At 40.2% G+C, this 12471-nt stretch overlaps 1 protein-coding gene across 1 annotated transcript in view; it reads left to right on the plus strand.

Annotated features, from left to right (window-relative positions):
• The window catches only part of F2 (coagulation factor II, thrombin), a 25237-nt gene continuing 12766 nt past the window's right edge, over nucleotides 1-12471 (plus strand). Inside the window, exons 1-6 of the mRNA XM_032226954.1 lie at nucleotides 1-144; nucleotides 2904-3067; nucleotides 3755-3779; nucleotides 4160-4210; nucleotides 4788-4893; nucleotides 10340-10476. Coding sequence (XP_032082845.1) covers nucleotides 69-144; nucleotides 2904-3067; nucleotides 3755-3779; nucleotides 4160-4210; nucleotides 4788-4893; nucleotides 10340-10476 — 559 coding nt within the window. The 5' untranslated portion in view covers nucleotides 1-68. The remainder of the gene's footprint in view (nucleotides 145-2903; nucleotides 3068-3754; nucleotides 3780-4159; nucleotides 4211-4787; nucleotides 4894-10339; nucleotides 10477-12471) is intronic.

The following is a 12471-nucleotide window of genomic DNA, read 5'->3' on the forward strand; positions in this document are numbered from 1 at the left end:
CCAGGCTGGGTTGCAACATTTCTTCATCCACTTCGTTCGCAGTTCTTCTGCATTTAGAAGCATCCAAGATGGGGCCGAACAGAACCAGAATGCTGAGGACTCTTCTCCTTGCCACCTTCTTTCACCTCACAGTGGGCAACAGCGGTAAGGGATTGAAAGCAGGGAGGAAGAGGGAGAAGTTGAAAAAGATTTGCCAGGTCAATCAGCCCACTCAGAAGTAAACAGTCCGTGATCCGGAGAGTGAGCAGTTTAGACATCAGTGAGATTTCAGAGGAAACAGAGTAATCCTATAACAATGTTGTCTGGCTAGGACAGCAAAGCTCATGGTTTATTCTGGAATTGTCCTATATGTGATAGAAAAGCTAGAAGATCAAGCATCCAGGAGGCCTTTGTCATATAAGAAGCAGCAGCACATTTCTAATGCTAGGCACAGTGACTATGGCAAGCAGTAAATACCGCAACTCTGAAAATAAATCCATAGTGCTGCATATGACTCCCAAGAGAAGAGCAGAAAAATATCGGGGGAAATTTATGAAGGAAAATGAGGAAAACAGCTATTTTTGAGATTTTTAGCCAAGCTGCTCTTTTTTTACTTTTTCATTTGGGTGTGTATATTTTTAGACTACTCAAGAGTCACATCAGAGGAAGTTTTTTGCAGTTTTCTGTGCTTGTTTTGTGATAATGATGGGGAAAGGAGCCCCCTTAATCAGTTCTTTCTGGTTGCAGTTCGTTCTTATCTTGATATAAAAGCTCTTCTTTATACTTTACCAAAGATTCAAACGTTCTCTGACTTTTGAGGAGTTTGTGTATTGGTGTTTCTATTCCCTCTTTCTTTTCTTAATGGATTTTTGTTTCTTAAAAAGTCAGGAGAGATGGTGGGTAAACAAAAAAGAAGAAATCCAGGATCCCTGGTATAAACCTTTGCAATAATGTGGCTCTTTGCATAATAAAAGCCTAGTCTAGAAAAGTGCCATTGAATATAAGGGACGATATTCATGTCCAAGCTTTTTCTAACTCCTCTTAGGTGACAACAGCACAGACTTTAGCCTGCCAAGCTACAGCTGTAATACATTCCGTAGTTTTTAAATTCCTCTTCATTGTGTCTTTTGTATTTCTCCCCAGGCTGTCCCATTTCCTCCTTTTTTATTACTAGCTAGCCATTTTTGCCTTAACATTCTCCAGAGCTTGTTCTTGAAAATGATTTGGAGGTTCTGGTATCTAAATTTGGAAAAGAGAAAACAAATGTCCCAGCAAGTTGCATTAGGAGAGAACTACAAAGGTTAGATAAATAGACAGCCAACTTTGCCATCACAGTGGCAGTCACGATGTGAGGGCGAGTAAACAAGTTTTTTTTTCTCTACAGATAGGAAGAAAGAAAAGAAAAAAAGGAAAAGGAAACATACATTTGGGTTAAACTTTGGCTTCATATTATGAGGAAAATATATTTCTGCCATCATAAGTTCACAAAGATTTGCTTCATACAATCATATTTTATTATGGTTATTAAAACTAATAATGCAACCATGAGATTTCTTTTAGAGAGCAATCTTGAATACTTCCAAAATGAGCAAAATCTTCCTCTTTTCAAACTCTTCACTTAATTGTTTGTAAGTAGTCAACGACAAAGAAAACTGATAGAAAAGAACAAACAACAAAGTAAAAAACTGAAAGAGAATAGAAAAGCATAGTAAAAGAAAGAGAGCGAGATGCAAAATCATTGCTAAATTACGCAACTAACTACAACAAAAATAACAATCTATCAGGAAATTTCACATAATTTACTGTGCTTCATGTGATCAAGGATAGTAAGACTGGTAAAGCTATACATTTAATTTTAAATCAATGCTTAGGGGCTCGGGGGGGGGGGAGGCACAGAGTTGTGGAGCTAGAGGTCTTTTTGATTTCCCAGGCAGTGCCAGATTTAGGCATAAGCTACACTTTAGAACCTCACAATCCACAGGGCTTCAAAAGTTTCAGGAATTCATTCTCTCTCTCTCTCCCTCTCTCTCTCTCTTCTCTCTCTCTTAGAATTTTATGTGACTTTTTATATTCAGTATAAACTATGGGAGAGATTATAATCTATAAAACAGATCAAACCAGCCAAATGATAAACATGTAACTAGTAAACACATTCACTTGAAAATAATTTGTATTTTTTTTACTTCAAACACCTTGCTATTGAATAATTAAAAGGCATTTACCATATGTTTTTCCATTTTGGGGAGATGATCAATTATCCTCTTTTAATACACACCTTGTGAGACCTTCTAATGTAAGTTTTTAACAAGGGAGCCTCCAAGATTTATATAGGCAACAGCTAGCAGATTATAATCCACAAGGATTCTTTTATCTTTACCTTTACCTCCAAGCTTTATATATCTTAGGATCTCACTAAGTCTAAATCCGGTACTATTTCCAAGACATCATATTTTTTAGATTGCTTTCTTCCAGTCGGTGTGATCTAGCTGACCTGGCTGAAACATTTGGAATTTTACCTGAATTAGCATTCTGGAGAGTGCACTTTGCTTCTGCCTGTTGTGGCTCAGATCATATAGTAGGTTCAACTGCTGTCCTCCAGAAATTTTACGGCTACAGTTCCTACAATTCCCAACTTATATGTGCTACAGAAATTCTGGAAATTATAGTTCTAATACATTTTGAAAGCATCAGAATAAGAAGGTTGATATACATAAATTAATGAGAGTTCTACTTCCAGAAGAAGATTGCTTTTCAGGCATTTCAATTTTTATAATTTGAAAAATTGGAGCTGATCGATCGCTGGCCCTTTAGATGTTGCTCAATTTTAACTTCTGGAAGTTCTAGCCAGTGTGTAAGAGACAGATGTAAAAAGAATCAGTCTTTGTCTTTTTGGTCCACTGACTGGGTGTTTTGTTGTTTACTAGTTTTTCTTGAGCAAAAGGAAGCTCTTTCATTGCTGAAGCGCACACCACGAGCTAACAAAGGGTTCATGGAGGAGATACTTAAAGGTAATCTAGAGCGGGAGTGTCTAGAGGAAACCTGTGTCTATGAGGAGGCCCGTGAAGCCCTTGAGTCCAACATCCACACAGTATGTATCATTTGATATACCAATTCCTAGAACTAGTTAGTCACGTATTTAGAGTCCATCTACCGTTTGAAGTATTTCTCTCCTATATACAGTAGAGCAAGATTATTTTTTCAATTATTAGTTATGTCTGAAATATTTGCTGTTCATTATGTAAGACTTGGAAGGGATCTCAGAGATCAACCACTGAGTGAAAGTCTGTCACCACTTCAGCCAGTCTGTTTCATTGTGGAATAGCTCTTACCATAAGGAACGATTTCCTGACATGCAGTCAAAATCTACTTTCTTGCCATTTAAACTAAAAACTACTTTAATTTAAACCCAATGCTTCCAACATTTCTTCACAATTTTTTTCCCCAAGGTCCTATAACATTTGGGTTGCTCTTTCCTCTGCTCACCATATTCTAGTTTGTCTAAATCTTCCCTAAAATGCAGTGATCAGAAGTGAATGCAATGTTCTAGGTATGATTGACCCAATGTACTATAGAGAGGAGCAATAGTTTCTCTTGATCATGATACTATACCACAGCAATAGACTGCATTACTGGCAGCAAGATGTTGTGTTTCCTTGCCTTTTTTGACTGAGTCATATTTCCTTTTTATTTCAAAATTTCAATAAACACCTCAGTTTACAATACTAAATCAATTTAGCACTGGTCAGTCTTCTAAGTCAATGCTTTTATTTTGCAGGATCAATTCTGGGCACAGTATTCAGGTATGTTTTGTGTGAGTCTCATCAGATAACCAGAATTTTGCAGATAATTTATTGTTGAATGTTCATTCCAAGTTCTTGTTTATTCTTAAGTCAACGGTCAGAATCAAATATATGTATTCTACGTACATATATTAGAACTCACACTTTCCATGTCTATGCTAGATGGGAATTAAATTAATAAATATCAGGAGAATGAAATCTTGAGGGAAATAGTTCTATGGCTTGATTGCGGAGGAGAAATTTGTGGAGAAGCTGAAGAAAAGGCATTCATAATTTTAGGCATGATAATCATTTCCAGTGATAATTAGATTTGATTAATTCTACCTTTTATAAATGAGCTGCTGGTCTACTTGGACTAAATATTTTTCTTCTTTTGTTAGTTTGTAACACTCTATTGGAAAAGAGAGCAACTCTGGATGAGTGTTTGAAAGGTAAAAACATTGTGGACGATCTATTATTCCTTTCTTGGTATTAGTGGGCACAAAGAAGTTCCTGTCTTTCAAGAGAATGGAGGCAAATTCTAAACTGATGACAAAGTAGTTGTTAGAATAGTAAGAGAAAGAGGCAAGATTTTTTTCAATGGGAAAACCCTATTCATTTAAAAAATAAGATCTGGGTGTAAAATTGCTGAAGATTGGGATTATTTCTTTGCTTTTACTGTAATTTTAATTCTAAAGACTCTAAATTATTTTAAATATTATGCATATCTTTTGATAAAGATCTATTATTCAGTCAATGGCAGCATCACCTGATAGCTATTTATATCACTAGTCTATTAGAAATACTGTATTGAATTTTCATATAATTTCTGACATAGGCGCTATTTAAAAATTAATGAGTTTTGTTGGAGCCATTTAAACCATTCATTGGCCTCTTCTCAAAAGCAATCATAAACCTGGACAAATGCAATCAATCCTGTATGTTCTGTCACCCCAAATCCAATCTTTAGCTTGATTCTCCATGCTATGATTTATGTTTCACTCATTCTGTGCTTTGAACTCTTGATAGGTTCCTGTGTCCTAGGAGTAGGGCAGAATTACAGGGGAAAGATTTCGGTTACCAAGTCAGGAACTGAATGTCAGTTCTGGTCCAGCAAATTTCCTCACAAACCTCAGTAAGTTTATTTATCTTTAGAAAGTTCTGTATTATCTTTTAATTCTTAACGGCAGATCCTAAGTCAGCTTACAATGATAAAACCTCAGGTGAATAAGAGTTTTCAGAGCCATTCAACAATTAATAAAATAAGACTATAACTACCCCGCTTAAATATACTGAAACCCAGCTGGAAGAAAGATGTATTTGCTGCGTGACTAAAATTGAACAAGCAGCCTTCCTTCCCTGAAAAAATAATTCTGAATGCAAAAAATGAGTGGATTCTGAGGTTGTTTCTTCCATACTGACATTGAAATACCTTTCAGCAAAGATACACAGAGATGCAAGCTGGCATGTGTGGTCTACAGCTCTCTTCAACACATTCAAAAGCTGTTTTGCTAGAAAATCTCTGCTTTCTAGCAAAAGCTGACAATTTTGCTCAACTCCTCAACTCCTTCTCAGCCCCTGCTAAATGTAGGCTGTTGGAGGTAGATGTCAGGGTTCCAAGGAAGACTGATTGGTCATTTATCTGTCAGAGGCAGAAACTGATTTTAAATCACCTGTTTAAGAGAGGGTCAGCTAAGGTCAGTGATGGGAAACCTATGGAGTGTGTGTCAAAAGGGACACACACTTTTTCAGTGACAAGCCAGCTGTCAGGCCTGCAGTTATAATCCTTTTAGGATCTTTGGCCTGCCACACACTCTCTCTCTTTCTTTACTATGCTGTTCAATAGCGGGGAAATAGGAGAGGGAATAGTAAGAAGTAGAATGTGGTTGTTTTCAAAATAAAAAATCCCTTTCCAGAAATCAAGGTCATTCTTTGTCTCTGCACCTCTGCATCTGACCGGAACTAGATAGGTGGAAATGCCAGCATGGCAGAGGAAGATTGGACCATGTGATGAACTGGTGGGTGTGGGGACAAGATCATGAACTTTCAACTGGGTGGAAACCCAGGAAGTTTTCAGATTTGGGTTTCCCACAGATGTGTCAACATGTCTGTCTTATTAAATTGGAACTTTAAGAACAGCTCTGCCTTGGACTCTGATTTAATTCCACATGATATTTGAACAAGACACTTATCTGCAAAACTTCAAAGTGCAGAAGAATTTATGTTTGAAGCTTCTTAAGTGCGAAGGAGTCTCTATTTGAAGAATTATAGCGTCTGGAAGAATGCTGCCGAAAGGACCTGGAAAGGTTTATTCTACACATAGCTAGAAGCGAACAGATAAATGGGGCCTCCCAGACCAACTTCTACAGCCAAATGTGAGTCAATTTTTTCCCTCATTCACTAATAAAACCTCTAATGGACAGAAGGACTGGAGTGGAGATAATTACTCCTTCCATACAGCAATAAATGAGTTGAGTCAGCAAGAAGGGGTTTGGCCAGCATCTTTCACTAGCCAGCCACCAGAAATTGGGCTGCAGCGTGTGAATCAAGCACCACCAAAGTGGGCTTTCTTCCCAGGTCATGGATGGGAAAGATGCCAATGGGCACCTGCTCTCCCTCAACATGGCAGATAACTGGGCAGTGGCCAAACCAGGGATTAATCTCCCCACCGGTTCTAGTATCTCCTGCAATGCCCCAACAGGTTCTTACCCCACCTTCCTACAGAGAAGAGTTCTCAACAATGGAAGAAAGGATGAATGAGGGGGAAGCTGCAGGATGGATGCTGGAACAATGTGTACCTGCAATGCCCCAACAGGTTCTTACTCCACCTTCCTACAGGGAAGAGTTCTCGACAATGGGAGAAGGAATGAATGAGGGGGAAGCTGCAGGATGGATGGCAGAACAAAGTGATGAAGCAATTCCTAAGTTGCCAGGTGCAACTGGGTTCCACCCCTTGGGGGGTGGGCAATAAAATGTCAATATTGCTGTCAATTCGGCCACAGAGCGTCAGAGTGCTTGGCTCTAGTCCCAATATCACTAAGGTGTGCACCAACTGCCAGTGTGGTAAAGAGAAGGCCCCAGAAGCCACCACAGAAGAGTCATCTGGGCCAACAACCTCCAGAAGAGGATCCCCAACCTAAGGTGACAAAAAGTCCTACCAATGGAGAGGCCTTGGAGGAGGAAAATGCCAAAGATGACCCAATGGTTAGTGCACCCATCCGCCCCTTTACAATAAAATGCAACTTCCAAGTGCCAGAAATGGGAGCGGAAGGGGAAGTTGGGGCAATTGTGGACACCGGCTGCACCCAATGCTTAATCAGCATGTCAATTGTGGAGCAACTAGGTATACACACAAGATCCCTAAATCATCCCATTGGGTTTGAGCAAGTGAATGAAACACTGATTGGAGGGGCCCCAGCGATGAAAATTCATAATCCAGATGGATGCCAGTGATGTAACAAGAGCTGCAGTGCTACTACAAAAGAATAGAGAGGGCCACCTCTTGCTGTGCACTTACATCTCCAAGAAAGGAGGTGGGCCATTTGGGAGAAAGAAGTGTTCGCGATCAGGTGGAGCCTGTTCATGTGGAGACATCTCCTGGAAGGGGGGGGGGTATGTCGTTCGAGGTCTGGATTGATCATAAAAACCTCGAAGCTATCCACGCCCATTGAAGACTATCCCCCAAACAAGTTTGCTGGGCACACTTCCAAAAGTTTAAATTTGGAATTAAACACATCTTTACGGGGAAGAACTTGTTGGCGTATGCTTTGTCAAGAAAACCGCAGTATGACAGTAAGAAGTTGTTCAACCCATCATTTCTTCCTCCCACCAACAGATGGCCCAGGTCACCACCTGAAGCCAGGATAAGCTGACAACAGAGTTCAAAGCAGCACTCCCAGCAGACCCGTGGTTCAACAATAACAAGGACATCCTAATGAATAGCAGTGGCTTAGCCTGGAAGGGGTCCAAACTGTACGTCCCCGCAGGGTTGAGGCTGGAAGTCCTATAGCGAAGCCATGATGCGAAACTAGGAGGCCACTTTGGATTCCTAAAAACGCTCCACTTCGCCAGGCATCAATTTTGGTGGCCAAAGATGAAGTCGGAGGTGGAAGATTATGTAAAAAGCTGTGCTACTTGCGCAACGATGAAAATAGGGCTGGGGAAGCTCCCTGGATTACTACAATGAGTGGCCAGCCCTAGCCGACCATGGGAGGAGATCGCAATGGATTTTATCGTCGAGCTCCCAGATAGCAGCGGGAATAAAGCAATTTGGACAGTTATTGATTTGTTTTCCAAGCAGAGGCATTTCATCACTTGCTCACGGTTGCCGTCCGCCAAGAAATTAGCAAAAATGTTTGTGAAACACATTTATCGCTTGCACAGGGTGCCCAAGAGGATCATTTCAGACCGCGGAGTTCAGTTCACTGCCAGGTTCTGGAGAGAGATTCTGAAATCCATTGGGTCCACACTAGGACTTAGCTCAGCATTTCATCCAGCACAAATGGCGCAGTGGAGAGGGCCAATGTGATGGTAAAACAATACATCCGGTGTTATGGGACTATCAGCAAGATAACTGGTCAGATTTGCTACCCTTCGCCGAAGTGATGTAAAACAATGCAGTCCAAAGCAGCATTGGATTAACTCCTTTCCAGATTACCAGTGGCATGGAATTTGTTTCCATGCCTGAGCTGCCTAGAGAACTTCCCTCCTCCATGTCTCTGAATGAATGGATGGACACTAAAGAAAGGATGGGAAAATACGAAGAAAGCTCTAGCAGATGCGGCAGAAGCCTACAAGAAGCAAGCTGATAAACACCGCTCACTCCAAACCCCCTTTTGTGTGGGGGCAAAGTTTTTGTATCTACCAAATACATAAGATTAAGAATGCCTAGTAAGAAATTGGGCCCAAAATTTCTAGGTCCATTCCCAATAGAGAAGATAATTAACCCAATGACAGTTCGACTCAGTCTAACCAGAATTCTAAGGAAAATTTACCCAGTATTTCATTGTAGCTTGTTGAAGCCAGTAATTGAGTCCAGCATAAGACCGTCCACCCAAGCTCCCCCTCCTCCTGTAGTGGTAGAAGGGGAAACACATTATCAAGTGAAAAAAATCTTAGATTCCAGGCTGTATAGGGGTCACTTACAGTATTTAGTGCATTGGAAAGGGTACTCTTTGTCTTAAGCTACTTGGGTGAAAAGTTGGGATCTAAAAGCAGATAAGTTAGTAAAACAATTTCATGAGAAGTTTCCTGATAAGCCAAAGGGTCCTCCTGGGTGGGGGGGGGGGGCGAGGTGGTTAATTGTGTTAACTTTTATGTTATTCTCTTTTCAGGAAACTCTCCTTTCTTCTAAGGAGAGGCTGCCTGCCAGATCTGCAGCTATAATCCTTTTAGGATCTTTGGCCTGCCACACACTCTCTCTTTCTTTACTATGCTGTTCAAAAGTGGGGAATTGGGAGAGGGAATAATAAGGAGAAGAGTATTTTGCTTTCAAAATAAAAAAAATCCTTTCTAGAAATCAAGGTCATTCTTTGTCTCTGCGCTTCTGCATCTGACCAGAACTAGATGGGTGGAAATGCCAGCTTGGCAGAGGAAGTTTGGACCATGTGATGAACTTGTGGGTGTGGGGACAAGATCATGAACTTTCAACTGGGTGGAAACCCAGGAAGCTTTCAGATTTGGGTTTCCCACAGATGGGCCAACATGTCTGTCTTATTAAATTGGAACTTTAAGGATAGCTCTGCCTTGGACTCTGATTTAATTCTGCATGATATTTGGAACGCTGACACCAGCATTCACTAACACCCAGCGATATCTCTTCTCGAAAGCACCTCCTCCCACCCACCCCATTCTTCCATAATTTTGGGAGGCTGCATAAGAATGGTTCGGAAATTGTGTGGAAGGGCTGTGGTCTCCGGAGCCTTTAAAGAATGTGCAAAAAGCAGGCTGTGCTTTCACATGACTTTTGGAGGCAACAGAAGAGCTTTCTCTGAAGCCATTTCAGTATGAAGGCCTTTTGTGACCTAGAGCAACCTTGGGTAGGCTGCAAGGGCCTTCAATAGAAAGAGGACATCACCTGAATGTAAGAGACGTGTGGCAGATCCCGGGGAGTGCTGGGCTCTGGTGGAGCAATTTTGTCTTGGTGGACAGCATGAGGTGGCCTTTTTGAGTGTCAGGGCTGAAGTCAAGGCCTGGGGGCCTCTACTTCAGGCCCAGCCTCAGTGCTGCTGCTGAGGGCCGCTGTTTGGGACGGCTTAGATGTGGGGGAGATAAAAGCCATTCAAAAACTAATAAAACAAGACTATGTTGTTCCTCTTTTACTCAGAGTGGGTGGAGGGTGACACACCAACAGAGTCAAGTTCAGCATTTTTTTCAGTTTTGGGCACGCTGAGACCAAATGTCTTGCCATGACTGAATTAGGACATAGGAAAATACACACACACATATACGTATATCACATCTGTAGTGGTCTTGTTCTGATATACTTGTGATTTGCAAACAATGGCTAGTTTAGATCACTTTTCTTGTAAATTCAATACTGGGAAGGGTTCTTGTTTATTGTATAATGTGGTTGTTTTCAGGTTCAATGAAACAACCCATCCAGGTACCAATCTCATTGAAAACTACTGTAGGAACCCTGACAACAACCCCCAAGGGCCTTGGTGTTACACCCGTAATCCAGTAGTACGAAGAGAAGAATGTGCTATTCCTGTGTGTGGTGAGTCTCAGTGCTGGTACAAAAGGTAAAGTTTGATTAGGTCTCTGCCTTAATTTATATGAGTTTGTGCACAACATGTCCTCTAAAATCAGTTTCCTAATGGTGAGGGAAACACATCCTAAATGAGATCAGAGGTACATTCTGCTGAGGTATTACTTTATATAATATGGGGATTAAACAAGGGATGAGGTTTTTTTGGTCGGGCTGTATGTTATCTTAGGAGTCAATTGTAGGAGACACGAATGTCAACAATGTCTGAGGCTAAGCAAGAAGTAGACATGGAATCAAAAGTGGATGAGCTTCTGAGCTTTCTTTTTTTAAAAAAAACAATTAACCTTTATAAATGCAAATATAAAAATATATTACAACTAGGAAAAATAGAAAAAGTAAAGAAAGAAAAGTGCAAAGAAATAAAAAACAGAAAATAAAAAATAAGAAGGTAAAGGATGACTCCCCCCCACCTCCAAATAAATGTAGAACAATGTCAGGAACTCAACACTTTCTCTCAACTTAAAAAAACTATTTTTTCCATAACTCATACTTTATCAATAATTATAAAAGAGAATTGTTCAGTCGTTATCAGCAAAAGTCAATTAAGAGCTACAGAAATAGTAACATAAATATTCAGTCAAATATATCCATTTTCTGTTCCAATTTATCACTTTCTTTAAGAAATAAGATAAAAATATATATTCCCGTTTGTAGACAGATTTTCAAAGCCTCATCATTTCATTCTGGTAAAAAAGAAATCCCGCTAATTGCAATTGGAAATTACCCTATATGCAATTTAAACCTGATCAAAGAAGTTCATTTTATATTTCTTTTGTTTATTTTTAAAAAACTTGATCTTTAATCCTGTCATCCCTGGCTGATTTCTTATCATTTTATCTTTTTATTCAATTCAATTCAATTCAATACAATACAATAACAGTTGGAAGGGAACTTGGAGGTCTTCTAGTCCAACCCCGTGCCTAGGCAGGAAATCCTATACCATTTCAGACAAATGGCTATCCAACATCTTCTTAAAGACTTCCAGTGTTGGGGCATTCACAACTTCTGGAGGCAAGCTGTTCCACTGATTAATTGTTCCGTCAGGAAATTTCTCCTCAGTTCTAAGTTGCTTCTCTCCCTGATCAGTTTCCACCCATTGCTTCTTGTTCTACACTGAGGTACCTTGGAGAATAGTTCTTTGTGGCAACCCCTGAGATATTGGAACACTGCTATCATGTCTCTCCTAGTCCTTCTTTTCATTAAACTAGACATACCTAGTTCCTGCAACCGTTCATGTTTTAGTCTCCAGTCCCCTAATCATCTTTGTTGCTCTACTCTGCACTCTTTCTAGAGTCTCCACATCTTTTCTACATCGTGGTGACCAAAACTGAATGCAGTATTCCAAGTGTGTCCTTACCAAGGAATTATAAAGTAGTATTAACACTTCACGTGATCTTGATTCTATCCCTCTGTTTATGTAGCCTAGGACTCTGTTGGCTTTTTTGGCAGCAGCTGTACACTGCTGGCTCATATTTAAATGGTTGTCTACTAGGACTCCAGGATCCCTCTCACAGTTACTACTATTGAGCAAGGTACCACCTATACTGTACCTGTACATTTCGTTTTTCTTGCCTAAATGTAGAACCTTACTCTTTTCACCATTGAATTTCACTTTATTAGATAGTGGCCAAAGTTCAAGTTTATCAAGATTTTTCTGTATCTTAAGCCTTATCTTCTGGAATGTTGGCTATTCCTGCCAGCTTGGTGTCATCTGCAAATTTGATGAGTTCCCCATTTATTCCCTCATCCAAATCATTGATGAAGATGTTGAAGAGTACTGGGCCTAAAACAAAGCCTTGGGGTACTCCACTGCATATTTCCCTCTATGTAGATGCATTTCCATTGAGGACTACACGTTGAGTGCGGTTGGTCAGCCAGTTACAAATCCATCTGGTGGTGATGCTGTCTAACCCACATTTCTCTACTTTATCTAGTAATAGGTTA

This window comes from Thamnophis elegans, chromosome 1 (genome assembly GCF_009769535.1).
Source record: "Thamnophis elegans isolate rThaEle1 chromosome 1, rThaEle1.pri, whole genome shotgun sequence".
NCBI classification, from domain to species: domain Eukaryota; kingdom Metazoa; phylum Chordata; class Lepidosauria; order Squamata; family Colubridae; genus Thamnophis; species Thamnophis elegans.